The following is a 26,207-nucleotide window of genomic DNA, read 5'->3' as shown; positions in this document are numbered from 1 at the left end:
GTAATGGTTGTAATCTAATGTATATAAATGAGATAGTAGAGAACTAACAGTTGATCTTGATAAGATATCTTACTTTGAGTTGTTAGACATTTGTAATTAGGCTGGGTATATGAATATTAGTGAGATATTATATTTTAAACCTAAAAAAACACTAGCTGATGGCCTAATAGTAGTAAATAATGATAGAAACACTCTTGATATGATTAAATATATGGTAGATCTAGGTGTAGTTGATGTGTATATAATACATGGTATAGATGAAGCTATTATAGCTCCTGAGCTATTAACAAGACATGAAGTGAAAGATGTAGCTAAGGTAGTATGAAATGAAAGGGTAAAAAATCAACATGAAGATGATGTAATAGGGAATGAAAGGGTAAAAAATTGACATGTAAGTGAGGCAGTAAGGAATGAAAAGATAGGAATTGAAGAGGTGGTTGAAGAATTAGGGGTAGAGAATGAAGATGTAGCTAAGGCAACAAGTTTAGGAATTGAAGATGATGTTAAGGCAAGGGTAGAAAATAAAGATGTGGTAAGGGCGTTAAGGGCAGCAAGGGTAGAAAATGAAGATGCAAGACATGAAGTGAAAGATGTAGCTAAGGTAGTATGGAATGAAAGGGTAAAAAATCAATATGAAGATGATGCAATAGGAAATGAAAGGGTAAAAAATTGACATGTAAGTGAGGCAGTAAAAAATGAAAAGATAGGAATTGAAAAGATGGTTGAAGAATCAGGGGTAGAGAATGAAGATGTAGTTGAGGCAACAATGTTAGGAATTGAAAATGATGTTAAGGCAAAGGTAGGAAATAAATATGTGGTAGAGGCGTTAAGGGCAGCAAGGGTAGAAAATGAAGATGTGGCTAAGGTAAAAGTTAAAGATGCAACTGATAGAAATAGCAATAAAAGGGATGACCTTGGGATGAAACCAAATTCAACTTTACCAATCAATGAAGATGTTGCTGACAGATATCAGAGTGAAGATGCAACTAATAAAAATAATAGTAAAGGGGATAACCCTAGAATGGAATCATATTTAACCTCACTAGTCAATGAAGATGTTGATAATGGATATCAAAATGAGTACTATAACTTTGATGAGTATGGTGAGCCTATTAGTGATGAGGATAAAATGGTTTATGATGCTACTAGAAGGAAAAGTAAGTTCCCAATATATGATCTTTATGCAAAAATCTCTTACATTGAAGTAGGTATGTTGTTTTAAAATTCAAAACAATTTAAACATGATGTGTCCTTATTGTCTATTAGGACAAATAGGGGCATTATTTAGGCAAAAAACTTTAAAAATTTTGTTTAAGGTAAGTATACTGCAATACAATGTCTTTGGATAATTTATGCAGCATATAATAAAAAGTTATAATCATGAATGTAACATTCTTAGGTTTTCAAAAACCCAAGAATAAGTCAAACTATTTTGGTTGAGTATACAAACAGATTTATGAAGGATCTTTTTATTAAGAATGCAAAAGTAGTTAGAAAATAGTTTGATACAAGGGTGAATATTAGCATGATAAAAAGGGTTAAAAAATGTGACTGATAAAGCTATTACCAATTATAAGGATGAGTTTGAACTTTTATAAGATTATGCTGATGTCATTAGAGAAACTAATGAAAGTAGCATAGTGAAAATACAAGTTTATAGGCCATTGCCAAGTTCTTCACTTGTATTTGAAAGGTATTACATATGTTTCAAGACATTTAAAAAAGGTTTAAAAAGTGGCTGTAGGCCTTTTTTGGAACTAAATGGTTGTTGGCTTAAAAGTTTGACAAATGATGAGTTGTTATGTGTTGTTGGTAGAGATAAAAATAATCAAATATTTCCAGTAGCTTGGGCATTGGTGGAAGTCATATGCACAGCTTCGTGAAAGTGGTTTTCTTGATTTATTGAAATTAGACCTGGTATCTTTAAAAAATAGTATAGGATGAATAATCATGACAAATTAACAAAATATAAATATTTATATGCTAATTTAAATTAAATTATGTGCTAAATATTTTAACTCATTATTAATTATTTTCATATGTACTGAATTATTGAAATCAAATTAAATTATGTATTGAATATTTTAACTAATTAAATAGTGTAAGGACTTGATAATGCAATTGTAAAATTACTTGTAGATGCTGAACATAGATTCTGTGTTAAACATGTATATGTTAATTGGGCTAAAAGGAGACATAAGGGTGAAAAGATGAAAAGAGCTTTTTAGATAATTACTAAGTCTTCAACAGTCAAATAATTTTAAAAAATGAGAAAATTACAAGAAAAAAATACGACTGCAGCTGTAAAAATAATAAAAACATTACCTTAGTAATGGTGTAAAGCCTTCTTCAACCAAGATTCTAGATGTGAGTTGGTTGACAACAACTTATGTGAAGCATTTAATGGGACATTGCTAGATGTAAGAAAAAAATCAGTGATTTCTTTATTTGAAGACATAAGAAGGTTTCTGATGGTAAAAATTAGGAAGAAAAGGAAAAAATGCTCTAAGTGGAGAGGTGTAATTGATCTTAACATTGTAAAAGTGATAGAAAAAATATAGGTATAGCATCACAATATGTAGTTGCATTTAATGGAGATGGTGGATATGAAATAGATATGGGTATAGATAGATTTATTATCCAGCTTGATGAAAAAAATGTAGTTATAGAATGTACCAACTTTTTGATATCCCATGTGCACATGGTATATGTGCAATCGAGATCTAGGTAAAAATATTAAAGATTTTATGTCTAGTTGGTATCATAAGAAGATGTATTTATAGCCTTATTGTAATTCTTTATAATCTATGCCTGGGAAAAAGATTAAGCCAAACTAAGGACAAAAGATAATGTTCTGCCTCTAAAGTTCAAAAAGATGCCAAACAAGCCCAAAACTAGTAGAAGAAAGGATCATGATGAGCTCAAGAAAAAGAAGTCCAACAATTCAATAAATTTGTTTAAGAAGGGCATGATAATGAAATGTAAACTATATCATCAACCAGGCCACAACAAAAAAGGTTGTCCTATGGTAGGTAATAAGGTAATTTCATTCTATTTTATTTTTATTTATTATTACAAACATTATACTATTATGGATCATCTCTTGTTAAATGCCCTAACCCATTAATTCAACTTTATTATTTTGTCTATGACAGTAAGATTATCATGTACTCATATCTGGAGATTAAAACATGAACCAAGGTGCATCAAGCATTATAGATTATATTGAAGCTGCACATAGTCCAAGCAACCATACTACTATTTCAGCTATTGCTTATGGTGTTCGTATCAGCTTCTGCTTTTACATCCAGATTTAGTTACACATCTACATTTACTTAAGCTAATATCAATGGTTTTGCATCTATAATTACAATTGCAATTGCATCTGCATAAACTCTAAATCCAGTTTCAAATCTAGCTTTAACAAATCCAATTTCAAATCCAGTTTCCATTCTAGTTTCAACTTCGGCTTTGGATCAACTTTTCATTCCAATTTTAACAAAAGTTTTAAATTCAATCAATGCTATTGCTTCTATTGCTATTGAAAATGCAAAACTAGAGTTTAAAAGGCCAACAAGATCTACTCGAAGATGTTTTGTAAATGAAGATGGGAGACTTTTATGCATTGATTGGTAGAAAAATAAGTCTCTTATCAAAGTCTAACTCTTCTATAACAACCAACGAAAAAAGAGCAATTTTAGCAAACAACATTTGAAGTCACAATGATAAGTATACTGTTAGAGCTACCACCAGAAGCAAAAAAAAGTCTTACACGATTGTGGATTATATACAAACTTAGAAATGGGAGACAATCTTAAATGTGAGTGATTCTTTACTAGACACATATTTTTTATTTTATTTCTTTAAATATTACCTATTATAACTTGATAAATGTTATTCAATAGCCTGGATTGAGAAGTAAGAAAGCAATAGTAGGTGGGACAAACAGAGGCAAGAAGAAGGTTGTTGATGATATAATTGGTACTTAAGAAAGTCAAGTTCTTACTTCTAAAAGACATAAGGAGAAACAAAAAATTTGAGAAGTTGATATTCTGTTTTATTGACTATTGTTGCTAGCTACTGATGCTAACTATTTTTTTCTTGTTAATGTTGTAAGAACACTTTGAATTCAGCCTTTTGTTAGTTGAATTTTCTCTGTACTAAATATTATGTAAGAACACTTTCTGTTGATATCATCAGATTGCTTTGTTATAATATTGCATCTATTATCAAATTACCTCAGATTACTTTCTAGTTGTATATTGCAAGTTGAATATATTGTACTAAATCACATTTTCACAGCTATAACATAAAGCAATAGAATTAACTGCTAATAACATTTATTCAATTGTCATTTATATAATAAGAGTTTTAACAAACATTTACGAACTCTCATAACAATCCTAATCCACTATCAAGCATATAAGTTAAGTTTCTAGAATTTTTTTAGCATTGAAAAGATTACACAAAAAAGAAGTTTAAAAAAAATGAAATAAGTCAAATTATTTTTCAGTTGCCATCTCTACTATGTCTATCACTAGTAATTTTATTGCTTTCTTTTTAATTTCACCTCAAAAAACTAACTTTTCTCCTCAATTACATACTCTCTATGATAACATCATTTTCACCGACATTTTCTTTCCATTTTGAAACTTCATATTTCAAACTTTGAACATGACTATATAAAAATTTCTCTTTTTTTTCAGTTCCAAAATAATCTCTTTTGCTTTTTCAAAAATTTTAAGATCATGTCATAAATGAAATCCATAAATAATGCCATACACAATCTCACTAAAGAAATATCAACAATTAAATTCAGGCAAAAACATAAAAAAAATCAGTAAATTTATCTGCCTATAATCATACAAAAAAAATATCAAAAAATAAATACCAACAAAAAACACAAAAAAAAATCAGTAAAACCATAAAAAAATACTAGTAAATTTATCGGATAATGTGGACATCCATAAAATCTTCTACCTGGATTGCTATTTATCCATAAAGTCTACCTAGCTACCTTCATATTGCAATAATAGAAAATGGGTCTCTTTCAAAATCTCATTCTACATGGTAACTAGTTAAAATTAACTTATACGTGTTTATATTATAAGACTCTTCTCTATAAACCCTACAATTTTAATATTTTGAAAAATAAATTCAAAAAAAATTAGAGTATGAGAAAAACCTAAAATTTATACCATCATTGAATTTACACTACTAGATGAACTGATATTTGAAGAAGACATTGTGTTTAGATGTTATTTTAACAAAAAAATTTTCTCATTTTACAGTAAAAAATGAGAAGAAACAAGAAGAAAATCCTAAGTTGAAGCTATATCACGTTATTATAGACAGAAATAATAAAGAAGAACAAAAAAAAAAAGAATAAGTTTAAAAAACAGCCAAAATCTTAGCTAGGTTGTCATTACATGTGGATATGTTAATTCCACATCACATTCCATGTCCTGTTTATCTGTGATAGCTTTTACATGTGGAAAATTTAATGACGTGTAACATGCACATCCCTTTTATCGTTGAAATAAATCCTACATTATTACAAGTTGATACCATTTGATCATTATTTGTACGAATTAAAATATTTGGTCCTGAATTGAGCAATCACTCAAACGTTTATTGTGATTTGAGTATTTAGCCTAATTTTAACTTGTTGTATTTTACATAATTATTTAATGACAGTAGATCCCGATAATGTTTTTATTGATAAGGTTGATTGTGATCTAAATGCTAGGTCCACTGAATAAGAATATCATACTCTTAGAAATGAGAATGAAGATACTGCTCAAGGAAAACAATAAAGAGATTCTATAACTAATATTATGTGGATAAGTTATAGAAATTTAGTGGTTATCATTATTTGTGTATTTTCTTGAATTTATATTTGTTTTATTAGAGAGAAATATATTTCATTTGAACAATTAAAATACTTATTTCTCATTAATTATATTTAATTATTATTATGTCATAACATTTTTGAGATTGCTATGCGTTTAAAATTTTAAAATCAAGAAAAATAGGATAGTAGCTACAAATCTTTTTGGTTATATGTGATTCGCCACAAAAAAAATTTATCTTTTTAATAAAACGATAAAAACAAATTTGAAGTTTTTCAAAAAAATAATTTTTGGTCTATGAAAATAAAAGTAGGTTTAAAAGTCGGTTACGCATGGAGAAAGATCAGCACCCCATAGCGTCACAGGAAAATTGGTACTCATTAATCATGTGTTATTTTCGATATTGGATAAAATAGTTTATTCTTTTCACTTTTTGAAGCAAAAAATCAATTTTATTAAAAATATTTGTTTGGAAATATTATGAAACTCTTTAAGTTAAAGAATTATCTTCAAATTCTTCAACATTTAGACAGAATTTTAAAGATAACTTTTTTCAACTAAGATTTACCATGACATTTCTTGAAAAAAAAAAATTCTTTGTAGAAAGTAATCATTGATGACTCTCTAACATTTAATTAGAGTACTAAAGATTATTTTTCTCAAGAATTATTTTTTTTTTATTTTATCATTTTACATTTTAAATTTTATTTTTTAAAAATATTTTACGTAAAAAAACCAATAAGGGTGAGATTCGAGCCTGAAACTAAATTGATCTTGATGATAAAGGAAAAAAAAAATGAACACTTGGGCTTGAAACTAAATCAGTCTTGATCGATTTAAATCTCAAACTAAATGAGATGTTTGCAGAAATGATTTTTTAAAATCGATATTTGATTGAGATAATCGACTTTTTTTTTTTGAAAAAGGGTGAGATTGAGTCATAAGTATGTTTATAGTGCTTTTGTTCTAACCTAGTGTATATAAACAAATATTTTATTCTTATAAAGTAATTTTTTAACCTTAATTTAAGATTTTTTATTTTAAATTCAATATTTAATGCCAATATAATATCTTCTATTTGCTATTTTTTTTTTAACTCTTTTTTAATTTATTCATTTAGTCTTTTTTGTCACTTTTTACTTTTTTTTGTTTTTTTAGATTAATTTTATAAAAAAAAAAGTAGATCGACTAGGATATACACATTGCATCCTTATTTGTTTTTTCTTTTTCATCATTTTTTAATTTTATAAATTTTGTAAAAAATAAATGTTGAATAGATATGACAAATAAAAAAAAAATTTATTCGGAATTAGATCAAACAATTCATAATATAACATAGTGACATATTTTAAGATAATTAAAAAAAAATGACAAGGTAGAATTTTTAACAAAAAATATATAGATTTAACGTAAAAAAAGTATATTTCATGTTTTTTAAATTAATACAAATTATAATATTTAAATTTTATATAAAATATAATATAAATACGTAAATTTTTTATATTTATATAATATAAATAAATGAATTATTAAATCTATTTAATTAAAGAATTAAAAACAAAGAAAAAGAACCTCGTATAAGAAAGACCAACGATGAATCACGTTTTCAATCGCTTTTAAAAAGCTCAAGGCAAGTTCAAGTCCATAAAAAGAAGCTTGCACGTGACAGCACTTAACAAGGTCTTATCCATGTAGGTAATTCTTCAAAGTTCAAAGCCCACTCGCTCAATCACTGTAAAACCCAGCATTTACTTGATCACCGATCAGTCACCACTATTAAATTGATTTTACAATTATATCCCTACATATACACGATCTGTCGGGCAGAAGTAGCGAGTACAGGAAAACTCGAAAAAACACAGCGAGTGGATAAAGTATCTTAAGGTCCCCCACCTCCAAATTTTTAAAAGAGCGCCAAACTGGCCGTTTTGAATTCAAATAGCTATGCTGAAAATCTCTCTCGCTGTTATTCTTTCTTCAGCAGGTTTCAAGAAAACAAAAATGGATCTTCATTTTTTTATTTGAATTTCTATTCCATTGCCTTTTTTTTTTTTTTTCCTAAGAGATGGATTTTCATGGCATGAAGCGAAAAGACCTGCAGACGTTGTGTAAAAAGCACGGCGTCCCTGCAAATTTAACCAACCGTGAAATGGTGGATCAGTTGGCTTCCATTTACAAGGTATCTTCTTTTTAATTTACGCGTCTTTGTTTTTTTAAAGTTTTTTTTTAATAAATTTCTGCTACTGAGCATTTTGGCTGCCGATTGAGAGTCGAATTCATGAACTAAGTCCAAATTTCCATCATGTGAAAGGCTTTCTGTTATTTTTGGTTAATTTATTTTTGTATTTTAAAAATTTTTTAGATTAAGTAAAAAGAATTTTGTAAATCTGTCCGTGTTATGTTATCAAATGAACACTCAAATTCACAAGCCACGTCAAATAGAAACATATATTTTGGTTTTTACCAAATTTATGTATAATTTTTGTTAAAATCTTAAAGTATATAGTTTCATGTATTTTTCGGTATCATTTTCTTGTTATGCTTAAAATTATCAAGTATGTAATTTTTTTTTCTTTCTTTCATGTAGATCTGAGAGCAAATTTAAACGGGTTTTATTAATAGAGAAAGAAAGTAACTGCAAGCATTAAATAATTTGGTCATGTAATTTGTAGTCTTTGCTTTATTGAGTCTTAAGAATTAGAAATTAGAAATTTAAATTCTCTTTTAGTTGTTATTTTTACAATTTTCCTTCTATGAAGCAATATAAAAAATAAAAGCTTATTCGAATAGAAAAGTGAACAAATAAAATTAATATTGAAGTTTTCAATTTTATGGACAAATAAAATTTGTTTAACTTGATATTATATTTCATTATTTTTTACCAAATATGTTTTTTTCTCCGTTAATTGATTTTATTTGTGGAGATATAAAAGTTAGTAAATATTAAAGCCAACAGTAAAATATGTACTTTTGAAATGCAAAACTTAATTCAGTTGATTTATATAATTATAAACATCTAGCAAATTTAAATTTAAAATCTCATAGCTTAATTCATGTTTCATACAATGACGGACATCTAAGTAAATTTTGAGTTCAAACCTTAAAATCTGTAACTGCTCTGTGTTACATTGATTCAATTCAAGTACTATATTTATAACTCTGTTTTTTTATTTCTTAATCTATTTTAAACAGGAAGATGAAGAACCCATTTCATTAGAAAAGTTGAGTACTAATCCGAAAGAAATAGGTAGTGACAATGAAGCTAAGGTTGTTAAAAAGCAGGCAAAGAAAGTCAGTTTTAATCCTGAAAATCAAACCATTGAGTACGAGGTCTCTGTCTGTCTGCAGCCTAGAAAAAGGTCTAGGAAGCTGTTGTTGTCCAAGAATCCTGTCCAGGATATCGAAAATGCTCCAAATAGTGAAGATATTAGGAAAGTTGAGGACTGCCAAGTTAGAATCACGAGGTCTAGAGTGCGAAATGCAGTTGAAGATAATATAAACATGGTTTTTTCACCTCCTGTTGGGAGGAAGAGAAGCAAAGGAGGCATGAAGAATAGAGATGCTGAGGTGAATAATATTGGCAAATCTGAGGCGTTGGAAATGGGTGAGAGGGAAGATGTCAAGAATGGTCATCATGAAGTGACTGATGGGTTCTGTGGGAGGCAGTTAAGAAGTATGAAGAATGTGACTCAGGAAGAATCAAAGAAAAGGAAGGGGAAAGGAGGTGATGAGGTTCATTCGTTTGATGAAATTTCTGAAGAGAGTGATGTTGTTCGTGAGGATGCAAATTCCAAAAATGGCCGAAGGCAACCAACGAGGAATGCTAGAAAGGATGATCGATCTGTGAAATTGAGCAGTGAAGTGGAAAAGGTTGAAGTTGTTTCTAGGGTGACGCGGCAGTCAAGGGCAAAACCGAAAGATATAGCTTCTATGGTGAAAAGTGAAGTTAAAACTGTTGGGGTACAGCGAGGATGTGAAGACGTTATTCAACTTAAAGAACCTCAGAAAGACAGAGGGAAAAATGCTTTGAGAGAGAATGCTGTGCATCAAAGGGTGAGTGCTGAAAGCAGTTTAATTGGTGTAGGAGGTGCAGCAGCAGAGAAGCCTTTGAGGCGATCAAAACGTAATGCGGAGAAAGATTGTGCCAAAAGTACTACATCTGTGAGAAGTGAAACTCAGGTAACAAAGGTTCAGGAGCAATCTGAAAGACATATTGCACTTGAGGAACCTCCAGAATGTTTAAGGAGATATTCTTCCAGGCGAAAATCTGTTCTGTCTCAGAGTGGTAAGGGGGAGAATAACGAAGAATTCTTGAAAAAGGAGACCAAGAAACGAAGTAGGACTATTGAATTGGATGCAGTTGTGGAAAATGGTGGTGAGATAGAGAGGGCCAAGTATGCCTTCACTTTACAAGACCAAGCCCCTTTCAGAAGGAGCAGACGCAAGACAGTAATTCTTAATGCCCCAGCTGTAGCTGATGCAAAGTTGGCAAATAAGGAAGATATTGAAAAAATGCAGCAGTTAAGAGTACCATATCTAGGCAAAGAGGTGACTGAAGAATTACCAAGAAAGTCCAGTCAAAATTCTTCTGGTTGTAGTTTATCAGGAACGTGTAAAGAAGATCAAAATGCTGTTGCCAAAAAAGACCAGGGAGTGAAGCAACAAATGCAAGAGCCTAGTCTAGAAGAAGAAAAAACTTCTGTTGTTGAGCTTCATGCCATAACAGAGAAACCGCAAAGAAGATCCAATCGTATTTCTTCTATACGTGCCTCTTTTGCACCTTGCAATCCAACTGCCAAAGTTGTCGAGAAGAGGCAGCCAAGCAAATCTAGAATGGAGATTATAGAAGAGGAAGCTTCACTTACTAAGAGTCTTCCAGCTGGAAAGGATGAGTTACTTGTAGCAGAAGGCTCAGGGAACAAAAATGATCTTGATTTGAACTTCGGCAAACAGGCTGTCAAAAATGCTGACGGATGTTCTAACAAAAAGGGAAAGGGATTGAGGGGGAATTCTGGGGCAAAGAAGCAGTGTGGATTTGTGGAGGCCTCTCCTCTTTTTCTTGACACGGAGGAATCCAAGGATTCTGCTGGAAATATGGAGGAAACTCTGATTACAACATCTGAGAATTTGGTTGGCCTTTCTACAGACCAAGAAATCCAGCATTTTGCCCACAAATCAATTGGGCTTGAGGAGAAGGAAAACAATTTATTGGGAGATGACAGAGAGAGATTGGTCCATGGTGGCAATGTTGAGAGTGAAGTGAATAGTATGCCAAGTCAGTCTGTTAATACAACATGTGTGCTGGATGATGCTAATTGCTTAGACCCCAAACTCCTAGAATTTGAAGGTAATGTTAGTCACGTATTAGGTTCCTCTGAGATAAACTTTCCAGCTGAAAGCCAAGGTGGGTCAAATTCCCAAAATTTCCTTATTCTGTTATGCTTTTTTTTTTCTTTTCAAAATTTAATCCAATAAATGATGTTTACTCATTATACGGATTATTTGTTTGATTATTTCTTATTTCCTTTGGCTGTTGAAAACAAAGCTAGAGCTGAAATCGCTGTCAATACTGCAGGACGTCGAATATCTGATCAAGAAATGAAGGAAGATACGACACCAATCGACACACATTCTGCTCATGAATCTTTGGTTGTTGACAACGAGTATAGAAGCCTCCTGAAAATTGATAAACAGAGGTTGGTCCATATTGACAGTACTGACAATGAAATGAATCTTCCTCAATCAAGTACGTCTTTAAATGGAAGAGGTGCTGTTGATGACTCTAATTTGCTAGAATCTAGATGGGTAGAATTTGAAACTAAACTTGTCAACATGGACTCATCTGAGATAACTTCTCCATCTAATGGTCTTTCATTAGCAGATCAAAAAGATCTTACAGGTGAGTCGTGAGTGTATTCAGTTTTGATTTCATTAAGAAACTGTATTATGTTGATTTGCTTACTCGTTCACTATGCACAGGTGCCACCTCTACCCTCCTGAACTCAGAGAAAGATTTGGAGACAGAGCTACCAAGGGGTGAAGACACTAACTTTTTGAGTGATAATGTGAATGTTGATGATAGCAGAGCTCCTTTTGGAGAGGACCATATCTTAGCGGAATTAAAAGATACCAATTTCACTGCTGCTGAATCCGTCACGGAGGCAATTTTTAAGGACCCCTTGAATGAATATGGTGAAATTAGTAGTTTGAAGAGTGGGTCACAAAATACCCTGAAGAAAGCTGAAGTTATTGCGACTGAGTTTTCAAATAGAGAAGGAATTCCACCCATGGAGAGTTCTTTTAAGGCTACTGAAAATGAAGAAAGTAGCGCGGAATTTCATTTTGCTACTGCTGAAACTGGTGCACAAAATATCATTGAAATCCAGGAGAGCCCATATATAAACACTGCTGCCCCAGGAACTCCATGTGAACCTGCACCAGGAAACCAATGTGTGTGAAATTCCTTTCCTTTTCTTAGCTATAAGTTTTTGGGAACCGATACTTATGCTCGGATTACTTTAATCTTTTTTTTTTCCTTCGTCGCAGTCGAAGATAAAATATGCAGGGTTGATGCTGCTAACACTGCAGGTAGAGGGATGTCAGATCAAGAAAGGAATGAAAATCTGAATCCAGGAAATGCACACTTTATTCATGAAGCTGTATTAATATATGAGGAGAATACCAGAGTGGTGAAAAACGATGAAGAGATAAGGATCCATGATGATACTTCCGAGGGTGAAATGAAATATTATTCTTGTCTGTCCTTGAATGGGACAGGTACTATTGATGATTCTATCTTGGTTGAACCTAGAATGGTTGATTTTGAGAGCTATGATAGCAAAGTGGTTTCTCCTGAGATAGCTTCTCTAGCTAATGTTTTCTCTCCTGCAAGCCAAGTAGACCTCGCAGGTGAGTGAGTTTATGTACTCTTGATGCTATAAATGAACTGTACAATGTTAAATTTCTTAGTTGCTCACTCAATGCTTGATAATTTGCAGGCAAAACTTCAAGTTACATAGAACTGGAGAAAGTATTGGAGACAGGAGAGCCTTCTGAAAACATGAACTCTATATATTGTAATGTGGATGCTGAAGGAAGTGAAACTACAATTGAGGAGGATCAGATACTAAAGGATGCTAATTTGACGGCTCCTGATTCAATTGGGGATGTAATTTTCAGTGCCCTCCCAAATGAACCTGATGAAAATATTGGTTTGAAGAGAGGGTCAGAAATTCCTTTGAAGAAATCTGAAAAACTGAGTGCTACTGAGTTTTCTGATGGGGAAGAAATTGCACTCACTGAGAGTTCCATTAAGGCCCCTGGAAAGCATGAATTTAGAGCTCAGATTGATATTGTTAATTCAATAACTGGTACACCAAATATTACAGAAATAAAGTGGAGTTCAACTAGTGGCACTGCTACCTGCGAAGCCCTATTTGGATCAGCACCCCAAAGCCAAGGTGTGTGAAATTCATTTTCTTCTTTAGTTATAAGCTCTGTGAAACCTCTATCTGATCTATTTTTCTTCATTTCCACTTCAAGATAAATTATGCAGTGCTGGACTTACTGTTTGCATTGCGAGAAGTGAGATTTGCAATCAAGATGAGGAAACCAGTTTGGTGGAGGATGACAAGGAGATCCTAATCCAGGATGATACCATTGAGGGTGAAATAAAATATCAACCTTGTCTGTCTTTGAATAAAACAGGTGCTCTTGATGATGCTTTGATTGAACCTAGAATGGTTGAACTTGAAAGCAATGCTAACAAAGTGATTTGCTCTGAGATGACTTCTCTGGCTGATGTTTGCTCTTTAGCCAGTCAAGCAAATTTTGCAGGTGAGTTCACTTATGATGTCATAATGAACCATACTATGTGCATTTTCTTAATTTACCACTTAGTGCTTGATAATGTGCAGGTGAAACTTCAAATGAGTTGAAAGTGGAGAAGTTGTTGGAGTCAGAATCACCAAGGAGTGGGAATGTTAACTATGAAAGTGATAAGATTGAAGTTGAAGATGACAAAAGTTCTCCTCAAGAGGATCAGAACTCAATGCACTTAGAAGATGCCAACACAATTGCTGCTGAATCAGTTCAGGAGGTATTTTCCTGGGATTACTCGAATAAATTCTGTGAAAGTTGTGTTACAAAGGAGTTTGAAGTTTCTTTGAAGAAAGCAGAAGAATTAAGTACTGATAATTCTTCTGGAAAAGGAATGGTACAAACTGAAGGTTCAGTTGACTTTAATGAAAAGAGTGAAGCCACTGCTAAAATCCATACTCTTACTGCTGAAGCTGGTGAAAAGACAATTTCGGAAATTCAATGGAGTGTGAGTAGTCACGATACAACTTTGATAAGTCCACTTAGACCTAAAGTAGGCAGCCAAGATCTGCAAGGTACCTTTACATTTCACCTTCTATTTATTAACTTTTCAGAGTATTGAATGCTGATAAGAGTGTTTCATGTTAAATTAAAGCAGTTTAATTGAATCTTCTTCCTAACAATTGCAGGCACAATATATAGAGTTGAAACAGCTGTGAGCCATGCAGGATATGGAATGTGTGGTCAGCAAAAGAATGAAGAAAATGTGAAAATAGTGGAAAATGAACATGATGAGACAATAAATGCCAAAAAAGAATTGTTTTCTAGTGGAAAAAAATATCTTGAAGAGAGTTTTGAAGGAAAAGTTTCAGTGGGTGGTGTTTGTCGTCGACTTTCAGACAGCACACACAGTCAATGCATAAAAGATAAAAAAGTTGACATCTCAGATGAAAGCTTTAACAATGTTTCTTGTGAGACAGAGGAGAAATATATCTGTGAAGCTTTAGATGAAGAAGGAACTGATCCTATTTCATCAGAAGAAAAGGATAATGATGTATTCAAAAGTGCTTCTCATGCTGATGCTTCTCCACAACGTGAGTGCATATTCGGATTTTCCATTTTTTTGGTTAAAATACTTCTTAATATTGCTTGATTCTGCGGTAGATGATACTTTTATTTGGATTTCTCTTTCTTGCTGGTCCTAGTTTTTTGACAAGAGCTTTTGTTTGCTATCGATTCAGTTTTATGATGACATAAATACAAATAAAGGAAGAAACATTGTAGCATTTTTGGATGCTGGGATGTTCTTTGGCAAATAACAAAATAATTTTATTTATTTTATTTGCTAAAGGGATTTTGAATTTATCATTTACTGCACCAGTTGACAAAAATGATGCTATGAGAAAAGATGAAAAATCCACTCAAGGTAGTTAAGTATCAAAATATCTAAACTAAAATGAGATATATTGTATTACAGCATGCTATTTCTCTGATTATTTTTTTCAAAATGACTTTTCTTGTTTCCAACTGTTTCAGGTATTTGTAACGAGAAATTATCCTTCAACGGCTGTCTGCCTGTCAGCAATGACATGGAAGGAAAATCTGAGGCAGTTTACATGGATAATAAGAATATGAGGAATGAAATTCAAGTGTATTTTTTGCCTCAACTAGCATTGGAGCTGTTGGATAATGAGAGTGAGGCTGCAAAGCAAGGTGCTGAAAATGGAGAAGCCAATGCTACGGTTATTAGTAATGTCACTCAAGCTTTGCCATCAGAGGAATTGACTGCACCTATTATTTCAGAACCTTTTTCAATGAAGCCTCATGATCATGTGCTGGTGGGTGGAGAGAGGAATTCTAGTGGTGAAAGAGTTATGGATCATCCCTTTGATAAAGACTTTGCTGCAACCATGGATAGCAATGGAATTAGTGCGAGTAGAGAAGCAGATGTTGGACAGGATGATAATATTATGGAGGAAATCGCAACACCATTCTTGAAAGTTGTACTTGCTGACCACAGTGGTCACAAGGTGGTGAGTACTGAATTTTCAGAAGAAATGCCGAATGCATCTGTGGGAACTAGGCTGTCATTTTTACAGGCAAACTGTAGTGATCTTGATGATCAAGGTGAAAAGGTTGCACTTGAATGTGATTGTAGTTCTTCCATTGGATTAGATGGTCTTAAATCAACTGTTGGCATAATTATGGGCAACGTTTTAAAAGTTGGCACAGTGGAGAGCACTTTGAATAGCAAAGATCCTCAGTGTGGAAAAAAAGTCGATGATCCTGATGTAAATGATAGCAATGCAGCAGATGAATTTGATGCCGCCTTCACTGTTGAAGAAGCAGAGATTGAGAACTGTGGAAAAGCACATGTTTCTCATCAGAGATCTTTATTTGGTGATGAACAGGAAGATGTCCCATCATATGCTGATAAACCTTGTTGCAAGCCTGAAATTAGTATTGGTTGTTCTACTCTTTTATGCTCGAGTATTCCAGTGTCATGTGGTGAGTACCTTCACCTGTAAAGCCGAACTTTAATATTCCAGAAAACTAGTTTTTAATTTCTTCAAATGCCAACGAAATTTTAACTTGATGCAGTTGCAACTCTTTACTAGCATTACATCAATCGTAGATTAGATGGCTTTTATACTACTTTTTTGTTGCATTTGTATCAAATGAGATGATTTTTTTAATGTCTCTTGTTCCTGTCGCAAAGCAGAAAAAGAACTTCATCCACAAGTTATGGATGACATCAATGATGTGGGTGGAGCTGAAATCTCTATTGACTGCAAAGGTATAGTTGTTAATTGGTTTGAGCCTTTTAACTTTTATGACTTAGCTTTTTATACTCACTGGTTCGAAATCTTTTTCCCTTTAGAGGAGGTGGCTCTAATTACATTGATTTGCTTTTTCATGATCATGATACAGTTACAAGGGAGGAAAGAGATGGGTGCCAAATAGCTAGTGGAGGTTTTAGTGGTGTAACTGATGGTTCCTTGGTAGAAAGGAGCAAGGGAGAACTTGAAGAAATTGCTGAAGCAAAGTCTGATGGCTATGAAGGTTCAGTAAAAACAGCCACATTCATTGATAGCACTAACAGTTTGGTTGTGAACCAGCCTCTATGTTTGGATGAAAGCAAGAGTTGTGACCTAGAGACCGTGGAACCACATGGCTTGCATTTGCATGCTAAGATAGTTGGTGATTCCAGGGAAGTTGGAAGCTGCAATGAACTGGACAATGTTTCCTCAATTTGTGCTGCTTCTGATGGTAAGTACTCAGTCCATTCATTGCAAGTACAGATTTGTAAAAGAAATCACTCTTTTAGAATAGTACAGCCAAAATTTGCATCCACTGATGGTGTTATATTGGGGACAGAACATAAAGACTTGGAGAATCCTGATGAATCACACATCTTAACCAGCATGGCGATGTGTTTGTTTTTGGAGGGTGAAGATGATGTTAAGAAACTAGATGCAAATGCTAGTGACAGTAATCATTCTGATTTAGACAAGGCCATAACGAAATGCAATTCAAGTAGCCTCAAAGGGGAGGATTATATTGCCAGCGCAGATGTTGAGGATATAAATTTCTCGGTGAAAATGGATGATCCTGAAGATATTGAAGAAACAATGGAGTTGAGAAAAGATGTGTCAGGGCTGGTTGCAGCAGTGGCAGATAAATGTCCCCTATTAAAGAATTCAGAAGTTGGTAGAGGTAGACAGAACATCTATTTTTTCATACATATTTTCATTCTTCGCATTGAGGACCTGGCAATTGTATATTCCTATCGTGTAAACAGTCAATTCGTATATTAGTATGTGTTTTACGTAAAAATTGTGTCATAATTCATGTTGAAAACATAAAATATATATTTTTGTTGTTGTTAAACTTATGTATGATTTTTGTTAAAATTTTAACCCATATTACCTTGCTATTTTCTTTTTTTTTAGTTTTCGTGTCATGTCTTAAATATTGCTGATTTACCGTTGACAAGCATGACCTAATTCCTCGAGTTTTTGTTTGACTGTTTGGCAGTTGTCGATGGTGAAGAAGCCTTCAGGTCCGAACTAAATTTGCTATCATCTCAAAAGAAAAATGTGACCGCAAAAAAGAAGGGGAGCAACAGTGCGTTTGTGAAGCAATTGACTTCTTCCGTAATAAAATGTAAGAGCAAGCCTAGTGTGATTCAAAGAACACCAAAGCGACTGATAATACGTGATACGAAGGAGAACGAGGGTAGCACCAAGCGGATTGGCAACAGGACAACGCATAAAACATCATCCAAGAGGCGGCCTCTTGAGCCTGTCTGGAAGTATTAGATATAGTTCAAACCTTTTTTTTTAATGATTCCTTTATAGACATAGTAACCCCATTTTCTACTAGATATGAGCATAACTCATGCATTATTTGTTTGTAAAATTGTGAAAACTTGATATTTGTGCACATTTTTTGGTTGTGTTTTGATTATTTGGTGAAGTTTAGGCGTGTGACTTCCAGTGATACTCTTAGTTTATAAAATCTGTTGTATTATGATTTTTTTTTAATACTCAGATTCTGATACTTTGCTTGGATCTAATTTTCCTGAATCATTTTGGTGATATATTTTCATATTGATAGATTTAGTAATTTGTGCATATTTATGTTGTGTTTTTTTCAAAATTTATTTTGGTATTTGAAATTGTTAAAATTTAACAGTTAATTATTAAAATTAAAAATTTAGTATTTTATTGACAGACTAAGTGACTTTTGTCGTTTTTGTTTTATGTTAAATAATATAAAATAAATCCAATCATTATTTATGTCTATAAGTCAAATATAAACTATATTTTTTTATTTTTGACAATCTCATATAAATCGTTATCCATCTTTTTTTAATCACATCAAAAATTATTACATCTAGCATTGTAAGGGAGCATTCAAGATTTTATTTTTAAATTGCTTAGATTTTGCTTTATAACAAATAAAAAGTACCACCAAATGCCAATTGCCGCTGAGGAAAACCATAATGAAATACTAAAGCCTTAAACTTTCATGGTGGTATTCCGATGTTTTGCTACAAATATTGAAGCTATATCTGATTAGCAAGACAATGGATAGAATCCTAAACCACTACAAATTCCAATCAAAGTTTCAAGCAGACAGACAATCCATGGCATTTATGTGAAGTCCCTTATTGAGAAGGGAATATACATTATGGATAAAACCAACTTTAGTTTATCTCTTCAATGGAGATTACAAGGACTTTATGAATTCAATACCTTCCAACCCACAAAATCCACATGTATCGAAAGAATCAATGAAAAATTCAACAGGACAAATATTGGATCCCAGTTCTATTGTTATCTACAAACACAATGCAACATGTTTTCCTCTGTTGACTTCCCTTTCACTCGCTGATAAGAGGATGGCAACCATGTTGTCTTGGACCAAGAACACAGATGATACATGCAATGTTCAGACTTCAGACTGCCTTTCTTCATGAAACACGAAACATCTAATTCTTCCTCTCTTTTTATTTGTTCTTCTTTTCTGTATTTTAGTCACAGTTCAACCCGCACACTTCTAAAACAATACCTCCTTTCGATATAAATGGGTTGACTCGAGCCCACAAAAGAGAGAAAATTGAAGCTAAAAGTATTGACCAAACCACAATGATGGTTGGAAGCCTGTCTTGTTTCCCCATCAAACCCTTGAGGAAGGGGTAAAGATGAACAATGACCCAGAATGCAAAGAACAGTCTACCAAAGAGAGGCCCCCATGAGTCATATCCATTAGAGATGGCATCTGAAATCCCAACTATGACTCCAATTATGTTGATGATCAACAGTGTCATGGGAGGAACCAATAAAGATGTCCACTTGAATATGTACAGCTCAGAAAATTCCCCATCATCTCCTCCTTTTGAGGTAACAGTGAAGTTTGTGTTAACACCTGCTAAAACCTTAAGCAGACCCTGGAAGAGAGCAAATAGGTGCGATGAGACACCACCGATCACCCAGAACTGCTCGTTTCTCCACCAGTCATGTATTCCAACACCTCCCCACTGCATTTCGAGGATACTAGTCACAGCTATGACTATGAAGAGAGACATGAAAAGGATACTGGCATAATTGCTAATCTGCATAAGGAAGAATTATATTAGCTGAAACTCTCACAAAGACATATCAAGTGCAACATCCAGATTTTGAAATTCACATGGTACATCTAGCAATAATTTAATAATATTATAGCTATAGCCCAACAAGGGGCATTGTTAATGAAAATTGTGCAGGTCAAGACTCGCTGGTATGCTTCCAAACTAAATGAAATGCATAGCTGAAAAAGATTCATGACTACAATTACAGCAACAAAATCATGTTCTAATGATGCTCAGTCCAATTCTTAGTAATTTTCGAAACATTAAGATAAATTTAAACCTGTTCTTAGAATTAAAATGCGAATACAAATCTCATAACAATGACTACAAAATTTATTGCTTTCAATAGAAATGGTAAAGAAAATAAAGTCCACATAATATAAGCTTTCCCTTGATGTAGTAAAAGCATGTTAACAATGAGCATCATGCTATCTCCTACAAACAATTCTAAAATTACTAGACCTAGCTGATTGTTTATGGTAGAATAGTTAGACTAGTTGATCCCAAAATAATTAGGAAGTATGCATGTTGTTAGATATGCCACTCAGAATTACCTCAGGGACAATAAACTTTCCCGTAAGGAGACAGACAGCTGGCAGCGTACAATAAATGAGCAGTGGAATTGATGTCAAAGGATACACAACTGAGGCTATGTAAGAAAAGCGCTCCAAGGGTTTTAACCCACAGCCATACCCATACCATAGTGGGCAATGCCTGCTCAAGAAAATTTCAACGGATCCCAGAGCCCATCGTAGAACCTGGTGCAGACGATCTGAGAGGTTGATAGGAGCTGAACCCTTAAATGCAGGCCTTTTTGGAATGCAGTACACTGATCGCCAGCCATGGCAGTGCATCTTGAAGCCTGTTAATATATCCTCAGTAACAGAGCCATATATCCACCCAACCTGGATGGAGATGGAATAGATGAGCATCACTATAGAAATAATTCAAAGAAAAGAAAAAACTTCGAAAGGCACAAATTAATTTATTAAGTTTGGAACAGTTTCTACATACTTCTTTCCCCCAATCTGACTTATCTTCATAGCCACAGCTGATAACATGGATGGCTTCTTTCAAGAGGGATGCAGTAGTTGCTCCCTTTGGAACTCCTCCATCCTCCATAAGCGTTGAAGCAATAAAAACTGGTGATTGGCCAAATTTCTTCTCAAATTTGATTTGTGGCATAAGGGATGACTTTTCATTGTCTATACCTGCAATTTCAAATGATGGCACAATAAGTGATAAGAGTCTAAAATAACCTACTTTAAGCATGAAAGCACATATCCAAAACGATAAAATAAGGGATTAATTCTAGGTCAATGATAAATCAGGAAATGTCGAGACCGAATTTAGATGGTGACAAAATTCTGTAAGACAATTGGTAGATTTGAAAACAATCCTTACCTTCAATTCCCTCCTCAATATTCTCTAGAGCATGTATTTGCTTGGAAACCTCCTTGTTATTTTTCTTCTTATCATTGGACTTTGCTTTCCTATTCTTCTTTTTAGATGGACAACAGCAGCAGCAGCAGCACCATTTTGGCAAACAATTGCATGTCCTTGTTGGAGGCTTTTTCTTGACAGGGGCATCATATCCATAGAGTGCCTGCCTCCTGAAGACACATCCAGTTCCAACATAAATAGGTCCTTGAATCCCATCCAGTCCTTTCATGTTGATCTGTTTTAAGAAAAGTAAAAAGATATTATCTTTTTTTTTTTTTTAGGAAGAAACATGTGTCTGCTGCAACATTAAAGTTTGCCAAAATCTATACGTACATCAAAAAATACAACATTGCGATTTGAGTATCTATCATGTCGATCAATGCCATCGAATCTTTGAGGAAATTGGACATAGCAGATTTTCTTTCCTGAAATAGGGTCCATCATGAAGCACATAGCTTCACGAAGAGCCTTGCTGTTGTTTATATAGTGATCACAATCAACATTCAGTAGGAAAGGAGCATTGGAGATGATAGCAGAAACGCGCACCTTCATTAATCAGCAAAAAAATTATTAACAATTAGATAAATTGGACAACAGACTGTTCAGAGGACATGCCAGGCTAAGAATGAGTGTTGTGTGTGCATGCTTGAGATAGAGAGGAAGAGAGAGATATACCAAAGCATTCATGGCCCCAGCTTTTTTGTGGTGATCAAATCCTGGTCTCTTTTCACGAGAAACATAAATTAGACGAGGTAATTCATTCCCTTCAATATCACGAACACCATCATGACCAAGGAAAACCTATAGCAAAAGAATATGCAATTTTTACTATGTTAATGCATACTGGAAATAGTTGGGAGATGGATATTGCCTGAACCAAATCTCAAACAGCATAAAAAATTAAACACCTCACCTGGATCATTCCAGGATGATCCCTGACATTGTTTCCTGGCCATGGAGTCCCATCCTGCATTGTCCAACCCTCCTCTGGAACCTTTTGTGCCATGGCAACCAATCCATTTATTCGAACTTTGAACTCTTCATATTCCCTCTGTATCGACAAATTAGCAACACTTCATATAAAACACCATTTCTTGAAACCAATGGAAAACAGTTTTTGTGTACAAAAAAGGCCATACATGATAAAAATGACATAGTAATTATACGAAGTAATGTTTTCTTTTCCCAAATGCAAATAGACAACCTCTCTGCCAGATAAATTTCATGCTTAAGTAATGCAATCTCTCAGTCTCCTATTGATTCCTTCATGTAGCATGTAGGGTAGGCTAGTCGAATGGCAGACACTTGCCAGCAGCAAACATGTTAAAATTAGGAGAAAGTTACAAACCTTCATGGCTCGGCGTTCCCTGATGAATGTTGGATCTACTTTATCTCTCAGATAGTCAACTTTCTGAGCAAAATACCATTCTGGAGCCCGGGGCTCAATGTTGAACTTCTTACAAAATGGTACCCACTTTCTTGCAAATTCAGATGTCTCAGACAGAGCCTCAAATGTGAGCATGGCAGCACCATCATCAGAGACATAGCAGGCTACTTTATCAACTGGATAATCTACAGAAAGGATTGACAGAACCGTGTTTGCAGTGATAAGTGGTGGCTCTTTCATGGGATCAACTGTACTCACAAATATGTCTACAGAAGCTAGTTCAGATGGCTTCCCTTCTTTCTCGTACCTAAAGAAAAGGAAAAAAAAAAGATAGATATAAAAATAATAACTAAAACTAAATTCTTTCTTTGGCATGCACACAAGTTTAATGTCACAACAGCGAGAGAGAAGGAGGGAAAAGGAAGATTAAATCACCTCAATGATAAACGATCAAGGTATGTTTCTCGTTCAATTGGGTACCATTTTGGGAACTGATCCAATATCCATGATACAGCAAACCATATTTCACAGATGACTGAAATGAGCCACAGCACATACGCATCATTCACAGGATGCAGAATTCTATAGTGAAAAAATAACCCCAGGATCGCAAGCCGGAGTAGGATTATCATTCTGTATGGATTTATCTTGCTAGAAGAGATTGGTAGTTTCCTCGAAAGTGGCTGCCTGCCTTCATCCATCCTAAATTAAAACATAAATTTTACTTTTTCAGTTAACATTGTTATTAAGGTGAAAAAGCAGGTGTAAATGAATACTAATCTAAAATTAGCTATGGTGTGTTTGATAATTCAAACCGATATTAGTTACTACATTGTTTGATGCAGAGTCCTGAAATACAGTTTGAATAACTTTTTCACACATAAAAATAGTGCATTCATTTGCTCACAACATGAAAGGAACATATATGTAAAGAGGATACAAACTCTAGAGCCAACAAAAATTAAATAATGCAATCATATAAAAGATTGATGCTTTTCATGATAAAAGAAAGCAAGGAAAAAATTATTCACTTTAGCAGAAGTGAAAAACAACAATTATGCTCATATAATTAACCATGAATACCCTTAATGATAAGCAACTCAGGCTTTAGCTGAAGTAGCCAGATCCTCTTCAGATCAGTTGACAATTTCTACGTTCTTTTAATAGAAAAAAGGAAGAGGAATCTAGTAAAATAAGCAATAGCAGAAACAAGCTTCTATGACTTAACATGCTCAGACCTAGCAATAGAGAATTTTAGAGTGGTAAAATGCACCTACATTGGCAAATCAGGATCCTCAAACTCGTCTCCATTATTTCCTTCATGCTTAACCACCTGGAGTCTCTCATTCTGTTTTTTCTTCCATTCCTCCATTCTTTCCTTCCATGCAACAGTTCCATACCCATACACAGCCAAATCTTTCTTAGGATCCATTGGTCTGGGGGGCACTGAGTAATCAACAATAGAAACTATTTCAAGCATTATAAAATGGACTGAATGGCATGCAAATCAAAGCAGAGTTCACAGAATTACAACAAATAATCTGAAAGTGACTAAGAAGTTCAGAAGTGTTTCAATTAATCATTTGAAATTAAATTACAAGTTCTCGTACATTTCTACCAATCATATGAAATAACGTACAAGTCATGGAAGGATCAGGAACTGGCATTGGATGGACGCGTTTTCCTTGACTCATAAAGGGAGGAATGATAAGAGCGTGCTTATCGGAGGAAATCCCAACATCCTTCATTAGTAATATTCAATTAGATATGTCAGCCACCATAGTAATAGCATACTTAAATGAACAAAATTTTTACTGCAAACCAATTCACCTCTTGGCCATATGTCAGGAGAGGGATCTCTGTAGCAACAGAAGCAGTATCCAGCTCTGCTGGGGTGCTTATCCCTGAAACATGAGGTTGGGAACCACGATTGATGTTGAGTCGAGCAGAAAGCATGGCTGCAGCAAGATGGTGAGGATCTCTCCTATCATGGCTTGCGATATCAAACTCATTCTCCAAATCATCAGCACCATCCTCTTCTTCATCCCCTTCCACACGGGGGCAACCTAGAACAGGTCACCTTGTTAGCAAAATCCATTACCAAGTAGTTCTCTAAGAGATTTTTTTACTAAAAATATCAACTCATCAAGGCTCACCTTTAATGCGCTTGTATCTTGTTTTACATTGAGGGCATGCTTGATTGCCCTCCCTTCTTTCATATTCATAGCAAGGTCTGCACACTGGGAATGCACACTCATTGCAGGCAACAAACGGTTCCCCATCAACAGAAATCTCTATCTCATCCCCACAGATCTGGCAAATCTGCCCACTTAATTCTTTAACAGATGTCACCTGCAAGCCATAGTTACACAACTAACAATGTCAACCGCCACCAGATCAAGAAAATTGCCTTTTAAAACACCAGACAAAAGACTTTAAACTACCCAAAATACCAACTAAGCTTCTTTAATAAATAACAAAATTCTATGCAAAACCAGAGTTGCTAATTGCCTGAATTGGATGCATCTACCAGCTCTGAGATCTACAAACTATAAAATAAATTAGCAAATTGGGATAACAAGGAATGGTTAAAGGAAATCGGTTCATTTTGAATCTTGGCTGTATATTAGCACTGCCAAAGGCAAAAAGAACACACCACAAGAGAAGTTTTCCTGAATGTGATACTCTATCAAGCTGAAGAAGACAGCCCACAGAAGCATGGGTAAAAATTTTTGCTACTCCAACCAGAACTTAAAAAATAAGCCTCACCAAAATCCAAAAATGGGGTCCAGAAAAAGCCTCAGGACATTAAAAAAAGCTCCCAAACAATTCATTTACCAGCTCTTACTCCTCAAAATTCCTTCACTAACTATCGATGTAGCCCATAGCCAGCGAGAAAAAGCTAAAACAAGAAACAATCTTTGAAGGCACTTACTCTTGCAATCTCATCAGCATTGATGAGAACAAACTCATTCCTGTTGTGAGAACCAGCAACGAGTCTTCCTTTAGTATCCATCTTGCTCCTAACCCCAACAACAAACAGAGTTCAAAGCTTCAAAAGCAAGAGAAACCCACTTCAATATAGAAATCTCTCTTTCTCTTTCATCACCCAAAACTCAAAAAGAACGAAGCTTTTAGCTTTACCTTCCCGCCTCTCTCTCTCTCTCTCTATCTCTCAGGCATCCATTAAAAGGAACAACAACCCCCACATTATACAATGAACCAAAACACAGCTTCAGAGAAAGAGAGGTAGGAACCAAATATAGAAATACAGCTAGAAATAAAATATGATGTCAATTATTATAATAAAAGAATAAATAAAAATACTAAAGTAGCAACCAGAAAAGAAATAATTTTTTGTTTTTGTATGACTGTGTCGGTTTAGTGATTGATTCGTTCCTTGGGAGAGAAAGAAAGAGAAACCCAATTTTGCCAACAAATGGGCCTCTCTGTTAAAAACAAAACAAACTTTGGGTGGTGTTGATCTATGACACGAGTCTGATCAAAGCTTCTTATAAAGAGAGAGAATATCAAAGTTAGTGAAAATTCAATGCTTAACACACAAGGG

At 34.0% G+C, this 26,207-nt stretch overlaps 2 protein-coding genes across 3 annotated transcripts; one reads left to right on the top strand and one right to left on the bottom strand.

The window, feature by feature from the left end:
- The first annotated feature begins 7,782 nt into the window (after positions 1-7,782).
- On the top strand, positions 7,783-18,249 carry LOC111315162 (uncharacterized). Of its 2 annotated transcripts, none has more exons than XM_022916746.2 (14): positions 7,783-8,031; positions 9,045-11,256; positions 11,428-11,751; positions 11,832-12,302; positions 12,399-12,761; positions 12,851-13,312; positions 13,395-13,688; positions 13,769-14,245; positions 14,360-14,764; positions 15,207-16,178; positions 16,393-16,467; positions 16,602-16,940; positions 17,049-17,387; positions 17,709-18,249. In XM_022916746.2, exons 1-14 carry the CDS (start codon positions 7,918-7,920, stop codon positions 17,990-17,992), a joined length of 7,131 nt encoding a protein of 2,376 aa, XP_022772481.2. In that variant the 5' UTR covers positions 7,783-7,917; the 3' UTR covers positions 17,993-18,249. The 2 variants fall into 2 exon arrangements, with proteins under 2 accessions (XP_022772481.2, XP_089605699.1); XM_089749573.1 differs by having other exon boundaries at positions 7,818-8,031; positions 9,045-11,199.
- A 552-nt stretch (positions 18,250-18,801) lies between these two features.
- Positions 18,802-25,870, bottom strand: LOC111315722 (cellulose synthase A catalytic subunit 5 [UDP-forming]-like). The gene is made up of 14 exons (XM_022917672.2): positions 25,575-25,870; positions 24,796-24,991; positions 24,470-24,705; positions 24,279-24,381; positions 23,917-24,085; positions 23,075-23,341; positions 22,601-22,946; positions 22,166-22,303; positions 21,928-22,053; positions 21,586-21,798; positions 21,214-21,487; positions 20,824-21,020; positions 20,364-20,714; positions 18,802-19,791 (listed from the first exon to the last, which is right to left on the bottom strand). The coding sequence occupies exons 1-14, from the start codon at positions 25,653-25,655 to the stop codon at positions 19,210-19,212; spliced, it is 3,279 nt and encodes a 1,092-aa protein (XP_022773407.1). The 5' UTR covers positions 25,656-25,870; the 3' UTR covers positions 18,802-19,209.
- Between the last annotated feature and the right edge of the window lie 337 nt (positions 25,871-26,207).

The sequence above is a fragment of the Durio zibethinus genome, chromosome 20 (genome assembly GCF_047325235.1).
Source record: "Durio zibethinus cultivar Kanyao isolate XHJ-2024 chromosome 20, ASM4732523v1, whole genome shotgun sequence".
In the NCBI taxonomy this organism is placed as follows: domain Eukaryota; kingdom Viridiplantae; phylum Streptophyta; class Magnoliopsida; order Malvales; family Malvaceae; genus Durio; species Durio zibethinus.
Note: the sequence above shows the minus strand (reverse complement) of the source record. Positions and strands in the feature narration are given on the sequence as shown.

Bases quoted from the DNA above. Each gene is read 5' to 3' on its own strand.
- LOC111315162 (XM_022916746.2), top strand. From the start codon at position 7,918: ATGGATTTTCATGGCATGAAGCGAAAAGACCTGCAGACGTTGTGTAAA. The intron at 12,303-12,398 runs GTGTGTGAAATT...CCTTCGTCGCAG, and splicing joins ACCTGCACCAGGAAACCAAT to TCGAAGATAAAATATGCAGG. The intron at 14,246-14,359 runs GTACCTTTACAT...TAACAATTGCAG, and splicing joins AGGCAGCCAAGATCTGCAAG to GCACAATATATAGAGTTGAA.
- LOC111315722 (XM_022917672.2), bottom strand. From the start codon at position 25,655: ATGGATACTAAAGGAAGACTCGTTGCTGGTTCTCACAACAGGAATGAG. The intron at 24,086-24,278 runs GTACGTTATTTC...TTGATTACTCAG, and splicing joins TCCTGATCCTTCCATGACTT to TGCCCCCCAGACCAATGGAT. The intron at 23,342-23,916 runs GTAGGTGCATTT...GTTTTAATTTAG, and splicing joins GAGGATCCTGATTTGCCAAT to GATGGATGAAGGCAGGCAGC.